Below are 14,079 nucleotides of genomic sequence, written 5' to 3'. Positions count from 1 at the left end.
AGCTTCCGGCGTCAGCGCCAACTGGCCCCGCCCCCTCCCAGCTTCCGGCGAAACCTCCAACTAGCCCCGCCCCCTCCCAGCTTCTGCCGGCGTCCTTCAGTTTCCGTCCCCGCGGGCGCCGGCTGGCCGCGGGCACTGGCCGTAGCGTTGCCAGTTCCGGGAGCTCTCCTCGCCTGACAGCTCCACTTACAGATTCGTCTTTAGTTCCTGGAGACTCCAGGACAGTCATGGCGGGCTAGCAGCCCTAGACCTGGGCCAAGCGCGGACAGAGCCAGGTTCGTAGTTCGCCGGCTTGCTCGGTGCGGAGGGCCCGGAAGTGGGCTGGGGGTCCGGGCTAGGGTTGCCACCTCTCTAGTTGCTGGTAACCGGACCCCTGAGGTCCCGCCCCTGCCCCGTCTCTTGCCCCAGGGCCCCCAGCACGCACTGGATTGTCCCTCCCCTGCCCTGGGGCTCGAGGGGGAGCTGCTGCAGCCCGACAAGGAGCCTGCCCGCCTGCAGGTGGAGGTGGCCCCAGCGGAGAGGAGCTGGGGTGAATGACCCGGCGCCTCCCCCCTCCCTGCGTAACCGGACTTTTGATGTCCGGTCAGTACATCTGCCTGGACACTACCAGGTCCCTTCTCGACCGGACTTTCCAGTCGGAAACCTTGTACCTGGCAAAACTTTTCTCCTTGGGAAACGGGTTAGAACTAGAAACAACATCAGTTGAAGGGTGATGTCACTGTCCCACATTACAGTGGAATGATGTCACGCCAGAGATTGTGGAAGTGACATCATAGCATGGTGACTTGTGTTACCATGACAACGTTACTATGATTGTCATTTTAACCCTCCCGTTTGGCCCAGAACAGATGACCAGCCGCTGCCCCCCCCCCCCCCACCAGGCCTTGCTCTTTCCCAGAGGCTGCCCCTGCCCCATGCAATGCCTCGCACCGAGCCGAGGCACAACCTGTGGCAAACGAGGCTGGAACTGTGTTTCCACAACTGACCTGGGGTCCTGGAGAACTGGGCTTCATCCCTGCCTCTGCCAGAACCCCGCTTAACCAATCAAACTAAACCCTCCACGGCTGGCCTCTGGCTGCATGATGCACCTTTCTGGGTGCCCAGCTTCAACCGCTGGAGCCCTGGTTTGTAGAAGTTCTGAGCACAGTACTGGGAACCTTGTGTGTTCAAAAATGATGAATCGGCCCTCAGAAGATCATGAAACTGGCTTAAAAATCATGAGAGTTTTAAATATAAAAGTTGGATTCTTTTTGCCTTCTGGTTTTTAAGCCATTGGGATTCCCAGCTTCAAGCTTTTCTCCTCAACCATGAGAGCTAATTGTCTTTTAAAATCAGTTCAAGCTAATCTGGGACCACATTCTTAATAAGTAGGGTTTATTTTTTAAACTCAACCTTAAGTCTGAATTTCTGGGGTTGGTAGTGCTTATTTTGGGGATAATTACAACATCCGTACAATGTTTTTACCCTTAAATTACTGATACATACTCCCAACTTGAACTCTAGTTTAACTAGTTTTTAATCTGGAAATGTCACATACTGAAGGAATATTACATGACTATTACTGTACAAACATGCAATCCCCTGCCCCCTCTGCCTTTTTCAAGAGTGGCAGGCTCCTAGTGCTTCTGCTTTTTTCTGAAGTGACAACTCATTCCAAAGAGTTCTGCAGGTCTCTAGCTGCATAAAAAATGAATCTGGAGAGATGTCTCTGTTTCTTCTGGGGGTTGCAGCTGATTTTATTTCTTTTAAAGCACCCAGCTTTTTTTGAACTGAGTCTTTCTTCCTGCATTAGATTTTGGGAGCCTGGTTGACAGTTATGGATGCAACTCCTACCTGGGGACCTGGAGCCTTGACCAGCAACTCTGAGATGTGCTTTTCCTTTGGAGTCATAGCAGATATTCAGTATGCTGATCTAGAGGATGGTTATAACTTCTGGAGGTCCCGGAGGAGATACTACAGACACAGCCTTCACCTTCTCCAGAGCGCAGTTGATGAGTGGAATAAGGAAGACAGTCAACTTGAATTTGTACTGCAGCTTGGGGATATTATTGATGGTTTTAATGCCCAGCATAAAACATCAGAAAGTGCTCTGAGAAGAGTTATGAACAAGTTTAAAAAGCTTAGAGCCCCAATCCATCACACATGGGGTAATCATGAATTGTACAACTTTACTAGAGACTATTTAACAAAATCTGAACTTAACAGTAAGTCTTTAGAAGACCAGATCTTCCTTGGCTCTGCTGCCAGAAGCCAGGACTCTCCTGGAGACACTGCTGAAGAACATTACTATGCTTATCATTTTAGCCCAGTCCCAAAATTTCGGTTCATTTTACTTGATGCTTATGATTTAAGTATCCTTGGGAGGGATAAATCGACCCAAAAATATCAGGATTCTTTGAAGCTGCTGAAGGAGAAAAACCCAAATGAGAATCTGAATAGTCCCACAGGTATTGCACTGCCTGAGAGAGGTTAACATGTGTTCCCAAAATTCTGCTTCAGATAATATTGCTCTTCATAGTAGAAAGACTGATAATTAATGTAAGATATGTTACTAGGTGATAAATCAGTGTGAGCTTCGTTTGATCCTACAAACCAGCCCTGAGTAAGGGTATGTTCTTTTCCCATAATATACACGCAAAATTCCCACTCTTGGGCATCAACTTACTTTCTTAGCTCTTAGATTTGTCGTGTGAGGTACTGGCCATTAGGCAAAAGTCTCTTCTTCGAGTTCTATACCAAGACATCATTATCTTTTTTCAGTCAGGAAAACTTCTTTGGGGCAACAGTCCAACGTGACATATGCCGTTGTACTCACCCATTTGTTTAAAAGGCATTGTCTTTGGGTCACCCATACAGTTTCCAGAGCAAACTTTGACTGGGCAGTGTATGTTCAATGCCATCTGAATAATCTGTTTCATTCAAATAACTCTCCAAGGACTAGAATTTCATAGATTCATAGATATTTAGGTCAGAAGGGACCATTATGATCATCTAGTCTGACCTGCACAACGCAGGCTACGGAATGTCACCCACCACTCCCGCAAAAAACCTCACACCTATATCTGTGCTATTGAAGTCCTCAAATCGTGGTTTAAAGACTTCAAGGAGCAGAGAATCCTCCAGCAAGTGACCCATGCCCCATGCTACAGAGGAAGGCGAAAAACCTCCAGGGCCTCTTCCAATCTGCCCTGGAGGAAAATTCCTTCCTGATGCCAAATATGGCGATCGGCTAAACTCTGAGCATATGGGCAAGATTCATCAGCCAGATACTAAAGAAAATTCTTTCCTGGGTAAGTCAGATCCCACCCCATCTAATATCCCATCACAGGCCATTGGGCCTATTTACCATGAATATTTAATTACCAAAACCGTGTTATCCCATCATACCATCTCCTCCATAAACTTATCAAGTTTAATCTTAAAGCCAGATAGATCTTTTGCCTCCACTGCTTCCCTTGGAAGGCTATTCCAAAACTTCACTCCTCTGATGGTTAGAAACCTTCGTCTAATTTCTAGTCTAAATTTCCTGGTGGCCAGTTTATATCCATTTGTTCTTGTATCCACATTGGTACTGAGCTTAAATAATTCCTCTCCCTCTCTGGAATTTATCCCTCTGATATATTTATAGAGAGCAATCATATCTCCCCTCAACCTTCTTTTAGTTAGGCTAAACAAACCAAGCTCCATGAGTCTCCTTTCATAAGACAAGTTTTCCATTCCTCGGATCATCCTAGTAGCCCTTCTCTGTTCCAGTTTGAATTCATCCTTCTTAAACATGGGAGACCTCTCCACACGAGCATTTCTGCTTAGGAGCCAGCTGTACCTTTGTCACAGAGGATGATAAGTTTTAACATTCTGAGTATGCTCTGTGGTGCCATTATAAGTGCTGCAACGCCACATACAAGAGAGATTCAACACCTGAATTTTTTTCCCCCAAGACTTCTTTTCAGGGACACCCCACACGGGTTTGTGCAATGACACTCAATAAGTACAATTGGATGCTTTAGCACAAATTACAATAGCCAGTTGAGCACAGTGTAAGGCATGTGGACAAGAAAAGACATCAGCAAGATGGGGAAAAAAAATTCCAAAATTTCTGTGATGAATGATAGAGGCAGAACTTCTTTTTTTCAGTGACAGTTTTGTTTCTTTTTTCACCTGGAGAACCACTGACCTAGATTTTGATTTGGAACTGACTGTAGTCCTTAGACTATGTCTCATTTCTTTCTAGACACAGAAATGTTTGAAGGTCATAGAGGTACTCTTTCAACTGATACTGCCTGACAATCCTGCAGCAAAAATCTTGGTAAAAGCCTTGTGTGTTTCCAGTTTACAGACAGCTGCATACTTGTTCTGACATACGTTTATTGAGCTTTTAGTGCCCTAGCCTGTAACCAGTCTCCTGGAGTGACCCCTTTAGTATGCCGGGCGCCCAGGACCGACAGTCCACAGAGGCAGGCCTATGCCCTCCTAGGCAGGGCCTTCGGCACCAGCTAGCGCTGTCTCTGTACATGGGTCCCTTCAGCAAATCCAACCAAGCCAGACTCCTGCGGGAGGCTTGTACTGTCCCTTTTAGAACACAGGGCACTCAGTGAGTTACAGCAATACCGGCAGTCATTTCAACACAATTTATTAGTCACCTGGCTACAGAATCTAAAAGTCCTTAGGTCAGCATAGAGAAATGAAAGGTAAAGCACAGCCCATTCTGGTTACCCCAGTGCGCAGCCAAGCTGTCGTGAACCCCATGCTCTGGCTCTGGCTCTCCCTCTCAGGCAATGTCTACACTACAAAATTATGTCAACCTAACTTACGTTGGTGTACAGGCACTGCAGTTATTAAATCATTTATGTGTGTGCACACCTGGCTCCTTGTGTCAGAAGCGTGTGTTCTCACCAGGAGCACTTGTATCGATTGTATTATCAGTGGGGGGCATTGTGAGATGAGTCCTGAAAGCCAGAAACAGTCAACGTAAGCAATGCAGTGTCTACACTGACATTTTGTCGACTTCATTACGTCGACCACGACTACATTGCTCGGGGAGCTCGTGTTATTAAATCGACAGAGAGAGGCATTTCTATGAGCGGGAATAACATTTACGTAAAGACACTTCCATAGCTAGGCCGACACAAGGAAGCTTACATTGATCTATCTGTGTAGTGCAGACAAAGCCTCACTCTGACCTCTTTAATCAGTTCCCACATGGGAGTCCAGACTTCTTCTAGAAACTAACCCTTTATTCCCCATCTCACATCTCTTTAGTCCTTTGTTCTCAAGCTGTGATCTTTGCTCAGCTTCCCAGCTGAGAGGTGGGAAAATCCATCTCCCTCTGGGTCATTGGTTGTTAGATGCCAGCGTCCTGGAGATTGGGTTTTTCATTGTCTTCGTGGATTTTCCATTGATCTGGGGTCAGCTTCAGCAAGTCCTTTTTAAGGGCCCATTCAGGCTCGGACAGGTAGGCAACACAGACATACATCTATGTCTCTTAACCTGCCCTAAGAGCAAACTTAGTCCTTTTTCCCCTACTGGGTAGCCACGCAAAATGTAGGGAAACTTAGGCACACACAGAATTTATAAAAATATTTCAGAAAAGTCTCACTTTGTCACAACTTAACTTTAGCTTTGAAAGAGAATATGGGATCACTTTTAGTACTTCAGAGCCTATAGGTCAGCTACGGAGTATGCTCTGTCTTTGCGATGTTTCTTGATTGGGCCTTATTCTTTGCTGTACCCTCCCACTGTTCTTACTGCTACTTGCAATACATTTATCAGTTTAGCATGAGACATCATTGAGCTGTTTACTGTTCACGAGTGGGAATCCTGTGTGTAATGCATCTTTAAAGATGGGCAAATTACTTCTGTAATTCTGCTTTTTTGAATATATCACACCAGATTCACCCTTACCTCCCCTGGGTTTGCAAGTCTGTCCTAAAAGGGTGTGTTGCTGTAACACCTTAAAGTTATTTCCATTCAGGAGATGGCCATTATCTTTTGAAAAATTCACACTCATGCTTTTGTTTAGTTTGCATTTTAGAGGAGCCATTGCTTCTCTCCTGTAGAGGGTACTAGACAATATGGTTGCCAGGCGTATGGTTTTCGACTGGAACGCCTGGTCAAAAAGGGACTGGGCCGCTGAGCGAGCCATCAAAATTCTGGTCGGCAGCATAGTAGGGCTAAGGCAGGCTCCCTGCCTGTCGTGGCTCCACATGGCTCCTGAAAACAGCAGCATGTCCCCCGCTCTGCCTCCTAGGTGTAGGGGCAGCCAGGGGGCTCCATGTGCTGCACCTGCCCTAAGCACCACTCCACAGCTCCCATTCACCAGGAACTGCGGACAAGGGGAGCTGTGGGGGTGGCGCCTGCAGATGGGACAGCGCGCAGAGCTGCCTGGCCGCGCTGCCGCATAGGAGCCAGAGAGGGGACATGCCGCTGCTTCCGGGAGCTGCTTGGAGTAAGTGCCACCTGGAGCCTGCACCCCTCACCCCCTTCCCAGCCCCAACTGCCTGCCCCAGCCCTGATCTCCTGCCCCTTATTTCTGACCCAACCCTGGAACTCACATCCCCAGCCCAGAGCCTGTACCCCCTCCCACATCCTGACCCCCTGCCTCAGCCCGGAGTCCCGTCCCATACTCCGAACCTCTTGGCTCCACCCCCCCAGCCTAGAGCCCCCTCTTGCACCCCAAACCCCTCATCCCTGGCCCCACCCCAGAACTCACACGCCCAGCTAGAGCCCTCACCGTCTCCTGCATCCCAACCCACTGCCTCAGCCTGAAGCCCCCTCCCACATCCTGAATTCTTCATTTCTGGCCTCACCCCGGAGTCCGCACCCCCAGCCAGAGTTCTCACCCCCTCCCACACCCAAGCCCCCGGAGCCAGCATGGTGAAAATGAGCGAGTGAATATGTGTGGGGGAGAGCGAGCGACAGGGATGGGGGATGGAGTGAGTGGAGGCAGGGCCTTGGAGAAGGGACGGTGGCAGGGCAAAGGTGTTCAGTTTTCATAGAATAACAGAGTTGGAAGGGACCTCTGGAGGCCATCTAGTCCAACCCCCTGCCCAGAGCAGGACCAATCCTAACTAAATCATCCCAGCCAGGGCTTTGTCAAGCCTGACCTTAAAAATTTCTAAGGAAGGGGATTCCACTACCTCCCTAGGTAACGCATTCCAGTGTTTCACCACCCTTCTAGTGAAAAAGTTTTTCCTAATATCCAACCTAAATCTCCCCCACTGCAACTTGAGACCATTACTCCTTGTTCTGTCATCTGCTATCACTGAGAATAGTCTAGCTCCATCCTCTTTGGATCCACCTTTCAGGTAGTTAAAAGCAGCTATCAAATCCCCCCTCATTCTTCTCTTCCGTAGACTAAACAATCCCAGTTCCCTCAGCCTCTCCTCATAAGTCATGTGTTCCAGACCCCTAATCGTTTTTGTTGCCCTTCGCTGGACTCTCTCCAATTTCTCCACATCCTTCTTGTAGTGTGGGGCCCAAAACTGGACACAATACTCCAGATGAAGCCTCACCAGTGTCGAATAGAGGGGAACGATCACGTCCCTCGATCTGCTGGCAGTGCCCCTTCTTATACACCCCAAAATGCCATTGGTCTTCTTGGCAACAAGGGCACACTGCTGACTCATATCCAGCTTCTCGTCCACTGTCACCCCTAGGTCCTTCTCTGCAGAACTGCTGCCTAGCCGTTCGGTCCCTAGTCTGTAGCAGTGCATTGGATTCTTCTGTCCTAAGTGCAGGACTCTGCACTTGTCCTTGTTGAACCTCATCAGATTTCTTTTGGCCCAATCCTCCAATTTGTCTAAGTCCCTCTGTATCCTATCCCTACCCTCCAGCGTATCTATCACTTCTCCCAGTTTAGTGTCATCCGCAAACTTGCTGAGGGTGCAATCCGCACCATCCTCCAGATCATTAATGAAGATATTGAACAAAACCGGCCCCAGGACCGACCCTTGGGGCACTCAGCTAGATACTGGCTACCAACTAGACATGGAGCCATTGATCACTACCCGTTGAGCCAAACAATCTAGCCAACTTTCTACCCACCTTATAGTGCATCCATCCAGCCCATACTTCTTTAACTTGCTGACAAGAATACTGTAGGAGACCGTGTCAAAAGCTTTGCTAAAGTCGAGGAATAACACGTCCACTGCTTTCCCTTCATCCACAGAACCAGTTATCTCATCATAGAAGGCAATTAGATTAGTCAGGCATGACTTTCCCTTGGTGAATCTATGCTGACTGTTCCTGATGACTTTCCTCTCCTCTAAGTTCTTCAGAATTGATTCCTTGAGGACGTGCTCCATGATTTTTCCGGGGACTGAGGTGAGGCTGACCGGCCTGTAGTTCCCAGGATCCTTCTTCCCTTTTTTAAAGATTGGCACTACATTAGCCTTTTTCCAGTCTTCCGGGACTTCCCCCGATCGCCATGAGTTTTCAAAGATAATGGCCAATGGCTCTGCAATCACATCTGCCAATTCCTTTAGCACTCTTGGATGCAACGCATCCGGCCCCATGGACTTGTGCACGTCCAGTTTTTCTAAATAGTCCCTAACCACTTCTTCCTTCACAGAGGGCTGGCCACCTCCTCCCCATGCTGTGCTGCCCAGTGCAGTAGTCTGGGAGCTGACCTTGTTCGTGAAGACAGAGGCAAAAAAAATGTGTGAGTAGAAAGTTGGCAACCCTACTGGACGAAGCTGTGGCAGCTGTAATTCAACACAAGCAAAGGACTCATGTCCAAGTGCCAGCTCAGAAAGCCACTCATGAAGTTCTGGCCTGTGTTCTGCTAGACTGCTGTAATGCAAGAGTGGGAATCCTGCGTGTGTGGCATTGTCAAAGCAAAATTACTAGTAAATCATTTTCCCTCATTTACTCATGAAGCCTGAATTTTTGGAGGCACAAGATACATAAGAGCCTGTCAGGGGAAAGGAAGCTGTTTATCCTAAGCACAGATGTCCATAAAAAACCAAAGCAGGTAGGGAAGTAGCTATTTGGTGTGTGTGTGCTTGACCTTTCTTCATTACAGGACTTGCTGAACCCCAATTTGTAGAGTTCAATGGAGGATTTAGCCAAGCACAGCTGGATTGGTTCAATGAGGTTCTTACATTCTCTGACACTAATCAAGAGAAAGTTGTGGTTGTGGGTAAGTCTGCTTTTTGTATGTGTGAATGCATGTGAATTGAGACATCTGTGAAGGAATAAACCCAGTGATAAACTGATGGGATGCTGCACTTACTATAGGGGGTACTCCAATTTTTTCCGCTCATAGGATTTCCTACCAATACTTTATATTCTAGAGTAATTCAGTTTCCCCCTCACACATACATTTTTTCCAGAACAGGAGGAGGAGACTGTGCTGGACAGAGGCAAGAAAGGGGGCTTCAGATTTGAGGGGTCCTAGGTGTGGGGGGCAGTAGGCTGCTGCAGGGTATTGGAAGTTGCTGTTTTAGGGGAGCTATGGGGGGGAGGGATAGCTCAGAGGTTTGAGCATTGGCCTGCTAAACCCAGGGTTGTGAGTTCAATCTTTGAGGGGGGCCATTTAGGGATTGGGGCTCTGGGCATGTGAAAGGCACTGTGCACCAAAAACACTGATTTGCTGTGGATCATGGAACAGCAGTAGCCACAGTGGGAGCTCTCTTCCTCTCCTCTCCCTGGGCTTTAGTTGACACCTCCACATAACTATGCAACTGGGCTGTGTGCCAAGCCAGCTGCACAGCCAGAGCAAGGACATGGCAACTGAGCTGGCTGACCAGCAAAACCAGGTAAACTCACTGAGGACGCTTCATAACTGGAGCAAGGACGTGCCCCACCCTGAAGCTAGTAACCATTTTACATCTGGTAAAGAGTGATGAGAACATTTTACCCTATATGAGCTTTGTGAATAGAAGTGTAAATCAGAATGTTTTTCCAGCAGGGAGTGCTATAGGCGCCTCTAGAGGCCGCCATTATGATGTTCAGGCTTTGTCTACACTGCATCATTTACAGCCATGAAGAGGCTCTACGGCGAAATAACTCCTGCTTCCGTGAGAGGTGGTCGCTGTGTTGGCGTGAGAAGTTCTCCCACCGGCATAGCGCTGTCTACACTGCTGCTTAGGTCAGTATAACTTACGTCGCTCAGAGGTGTGGATTATTCACAACCCTAAGCGATGCAAGTTATACTGAAGTAATTTGTAGTGTAGACGTAGCCTCAGTGCGCAGTTTTAGATTTGATGACCCAAGGCAATGGTCTTGTGAGCATAACTCAGCTGGGATTCGGTACCTAGATACCTTAGAAATACCTGAGAGATAGGAGTACTTGTGGCACCTTAGAGACTAACAAATTTATTTGCGCATAAGCTTTCGTGGGCTAAAACCCACTTCCTACTGTATTTTCCACTGCATGCATCTGATGAAGTGGGTTTTAGCCCATGAAAGCTTATGCTCAAATAAATTTGTTAGTCTCTAAGGTGCCACAAGTACTCCTCGTTCTTTTTGCTGATACGGACTAACACGGCTACCACTCTGAAACCTGAGAGATGGAGAGCGTTCTCATTATTCCATATGACTGGACATCCTGTGCGCAAAACCCCAAACTTAAAGAAAAGTTCTAGGGGTTTCACTGCCCCCCAAACCCCTAAGATTCCAGCATCCATAAGCGATTTCCAGATGGGGAGATGATATAAAACACTTTTATCCGGGGTTGTCACTGGTGATGTCTCTTACCATTATTCTGCTTTTTTTCCAACTGCAGGTCACATTCCCATTCATCCAGGTTCTACAGGGAGTGCTTGCCTTGCTTGGAATTATAAAGATGCCCTTTCCGTCATCCATTCTCATCAGTGTGTGGTGTGCTTTCTCGCAGGGCACCTCCATGATGGTGGTTATTATTTAGATTCTCACGGAGTCCACCATCTTACTTTGGAAGGGATTGTTGAAACTCCACCACAGAGCCAGGCCTTTGGAACGATATATGTCTATGATGATAAACTGGTATTAAAGGGAAGAGGTAGAATTCCAGACAAAGTAATGTATTATACAAAGCATTAGGATCATTGTAAATACAATTGTGCGTGATCCAGACAGTGCTCTGGAAATTAGTTAGTTTAGTAAATAACAGCTGACCATTGTAGCCATGGTGTTTCTGTTTATAGAAAATCTGCACAATGATGCTTACAGCCTCAAGCCTGATCAATAGAGCCTCAGTGCTGCCACCTTCGCCTCTCAGAGCTGTTCTCTTAGAAGCTTTACTTCCGCAAGAAACAAGGCCTAGCTTCCTGCTGTAGGGCAGGGAAGGGACAGCCAACAACTCAACTCAGGCTGAAATAAATGCAACTTGACCTGGACAACTTCTGCTTGAAAGAGCTAAGAATGAACAATTTGTTATTTATTGTGGCACAAAAGACACCAACAGCGTTAAAGGGTATGTGATAACACTAGCAAGGAGTTATTAGTGCATCTTTATTCGTCACACTGTGTTATGAAATGCAAATCTTATCCCCATCAGGTGTGATTCAGCTTCTTTTCAAACACTAACATTGATGATATTCTTCAGCCTGCCAGTAGTTTGCTTCCTGAAATCAGCAGAAGTTGTAGATACCCTGCACCTCTAAAAACCAGATTCCTTTGAATGTTTTTGGTTTTTTGTCTAGGGAGTGGATTTACGATTTTATAGATGAAATGCTCAGGAACGTTATCCCTGTCACCTCAGGAAAGGATGCAGAAATAAAATTTCTAGATGCCATTAATGACTACTTCTTAGATCTGTTAGTCCTGTAACTCACAAGGGGAGAGGCAAGTCTTGATTAAGTCCTCAGTGGAGCACAGGGTCTGCTCCAAGACGGGAATATAACTGAACCGCAAAGTAATAGTAATAGGCCATAATGTAATTAAATTTGACATCCTTGTAGGGGGAAATATGCAAAAGATATCCACAGTAGCATCTATCTTCAAAAAGGGGAACTACACAGAAATGAGAAAGCTAGATAAACAGAAATTAAAAGGAATAGTCACAACAGTGAAATGCCTGCAAGCCACATTGAAACTATTTAAAATACTGTAATAGATGTTCAAACTAAATGTATACCCCCAAATAAAAAAATAAAACAGTAAGATATGCCACCATGGCTCAACAGCAAAGTAAAAGAGGCAGTTACAGGCCATAAGACATCCTTTAAAAATTGGAAGTGAAATCCTACTGAGGAAAATAGAAAGGCGCATAAACTCTGGCAAGTCTAGTGTAAGTGTAATTAGGCAGCCCAAAAAAGAATTTGAAGACCTGCTAGCAAAGGCAGTACATCAGATGCAGAAAGCCTGCCAAACAATCAGCGGGGCCACTGGACAATCAAGGTGCTAAAGGAGCACTCAAGTAAGAGAAGGCCATTGAGGAAAATCTAATGAATTCGTTGCATCAGCCTTCACTGCAGAGGATGTGAAGGAGATTCCCACATGAGCCATTCTTTGTATGTGACAAATCCCACATTGAGGTCTCAGTAGGGAAGGTTTTGGAACAAATTAAACAGTAATAAGTTACCAGGGTCAGATGATATTCATCCAAGAGTTCTGAAGGAACTCAAATATGAAATTGCAGAACTGCTACTGGGCAGGTAGTTTTTGAGTGGGGTGAAACCTGGGGGTATGGAAGACAAATCAGACTCATAAAAGGGGTACAGTAGTCTGGAAAGGGTGAGAGCCGCTGTCTTAAATTACAGTTGTCCTAAGTCCTAATCGGGGTTTGGACAGCCTATTGTTAGATTCTAACAGTGTTGGTGGGTTGTCTTGGAAATGTGTTAATTAAAATACGAGAGAACCAATATTTACTTAGGGTATGAACACAGTTTTATTGAATAATTCTGTAGTTAGGAGGGTCTGCATATCATTCATATGCTTAATTATTCTAAAAAATAAATGCATATATAGATATATAGTCCATGAGCATTTTTTCAAAAAGCAAGTGCAATAAGCTAAATATATTGGAGTGGGGGGACTGTCAGAACAAAAATCAAAATTGTACTTGGAAGCTGTTCATCCCACCACCCATTAGGCAGGTGGTGTTTAGCATGATGATGGCACTTCCTTCTAGAAGGCTTTTTGCTTGAAGTCCTGTGATAGGTCTTACCTGCTCTAGTCATGAAGTAGGACTGTACTTTAAACCAATGGCTGTGGTAAGTTGCGACTAAGGGAGAGCTCAAATTATCTTGGATAGCTGGTATGGGTCAAAATATTAAGTTAAAGTTTTGTTTAGTTTGAGTTAAAACCTGATTAAAAATAAGTAGTGGTCAAAAGCACCCTTTTTCTTTTGTTATGAAGGCCACTGTTAAGAGTACTGCTTCATACTGATAAGTAAAATAAGCTATTGCTTTGATTTATTTTATCCGTGATGCAGAATGCTTCTAGCAATTGGCTTCTCTGGAGCACTGTGCCCACCCACCCTGTCTAAATTTGATGCAAGATCACATGTATCCTATGCCTTCACAGCCATCTCATTTCCACCCATACCAGTTATAAAAATTGTTGAACAAGAGAATCTTGAATGCTCATGACTGTGCTTTCTTCATATACCACTTTCACTCTCATGCTATCACTGCTCAGAAACTGATGAAAGGCCATGCAGTTCTCATGAGTTTTTTTTACTTTGCTTCTATTTGCAGTGTTGTGAAAGTGGTAGGACAGGAATAGTAGAATGAGATTGTCTGCAGTGGTGGAGGGAAACTGAAGGTAGAGAGAAGAGGTGGTGAAGATTATTGGGTGAACAGGTGGGAGAAGACAAAACTAAAGAAGGGGATGACCAGTTGTCTAGTGCAGTATTTCCCAAATTCCCAAAGATTCTAGATGTATTTCCCCATCCAGGGCTGGATTAACCCATCACTGGGCCCTGGCCTGGGCAAACATATGCTATTCCTGGCCCACTGTGGGTGGGAGGTATGGAGCAGAGGGAGGATGGAGAGCAAGCCCACCCTGCAGCAGCAGCTCCTGTTCTACAGGACTAAGCCCAGTTCCTTGCTCTGGTGATGAGACTGGGGCATAGCACCACTTAAATTTGGCCTGGCCATCCCTGATTGATGCTGCGACCGTATGCTCCAGGTCACAATGCCACTCAAATTTGGC

General features: G+C 46.2%; 1 protein-coding gene across 2 annotated transcripts; it reads left to right on the top strand.

Moving 5' to 3' along the window:
* The first annotated feature begins 60 nt into the window (after positions 1 to 60).
* On the top strand, positions 61 to 13,498 carry ADPRM (ADP-ribose/CDP-alcohol diphosphatase, manganese dependent). Of its 2 annotated transcripts, none has more exons than XM_073311877.1 (4): positions 61 to 275; positions 1,793 to 2,447; positions 9,023 to 9,139; positions 10,727 to 13,498. In XM_073311877.1, exons 2-4 carry the CDS (start codon positions 1,817 to 1,819, stop codon positions 11,020 to 11,022), a joined length of 1,044 nt encoding a protein of 347 aa, XP_073167978.1. In that variant the 5' UTR covers positions 61 to 275; positions 1,793 to 1,816; the 3' UTR covers positions 11,023 to 13,498. The 2 variants fall into 2 exon arrangements, with proteins under 2 accessions (XP_073167978.1, XP_073167979.1); XM_073311878.1 differs by lacking the exon at positions 61 to 275 and adding an exon at positions 323 to 582.
* The last annotated feature ends 581 nt before the right edge of the window (positions 13,499 to 14,079 follow it).

This window comes from Lepidochelys kempii, chromosome 14 (genome assembly GCF_965140265.1).
Source record: "Lepidochelys kempii isolate rLepKem1 chromosome 14, rLepKem1.hap2, whole genome shotgun sequence".
NCBI classification, from domain to species: domain Eukaryota; kingdom Metazoa; phylum Chordata; order Testudines; family Cheloniidae; genus Lepidochelys; species Lepidochelys kempii.
The sequence above is the reverse complement of the archived record's forward strand: the minus strand, read 5'-3'. Positions and strand labels throughout refer to the sequence as shown.

Bases quoted from the DNA above. Each gene is read 5' to 3' on its own strand.
- ADPRM (XM_073311877.1), top strand. From the start codon at position 1,817: ATGGATGCAACTCCTACCTGGGGACCTGGAGCCTTGACCAGCAACTCT. The intron at 2,448-9,022 runs GTATTGCACTGC...TCTTCATTACAG, and splicing joins GAATCTGAATAGTCCCACAG to GACTTGCTGAACCCCAATTT. The intron at 9,140-10,726 runs GTAAGTCTGCTT...TTCCAACTGCAG, and splicing joins AGAGAAAGTTGTGGTTGTGG to GTCACATTCCCATTCATCCA.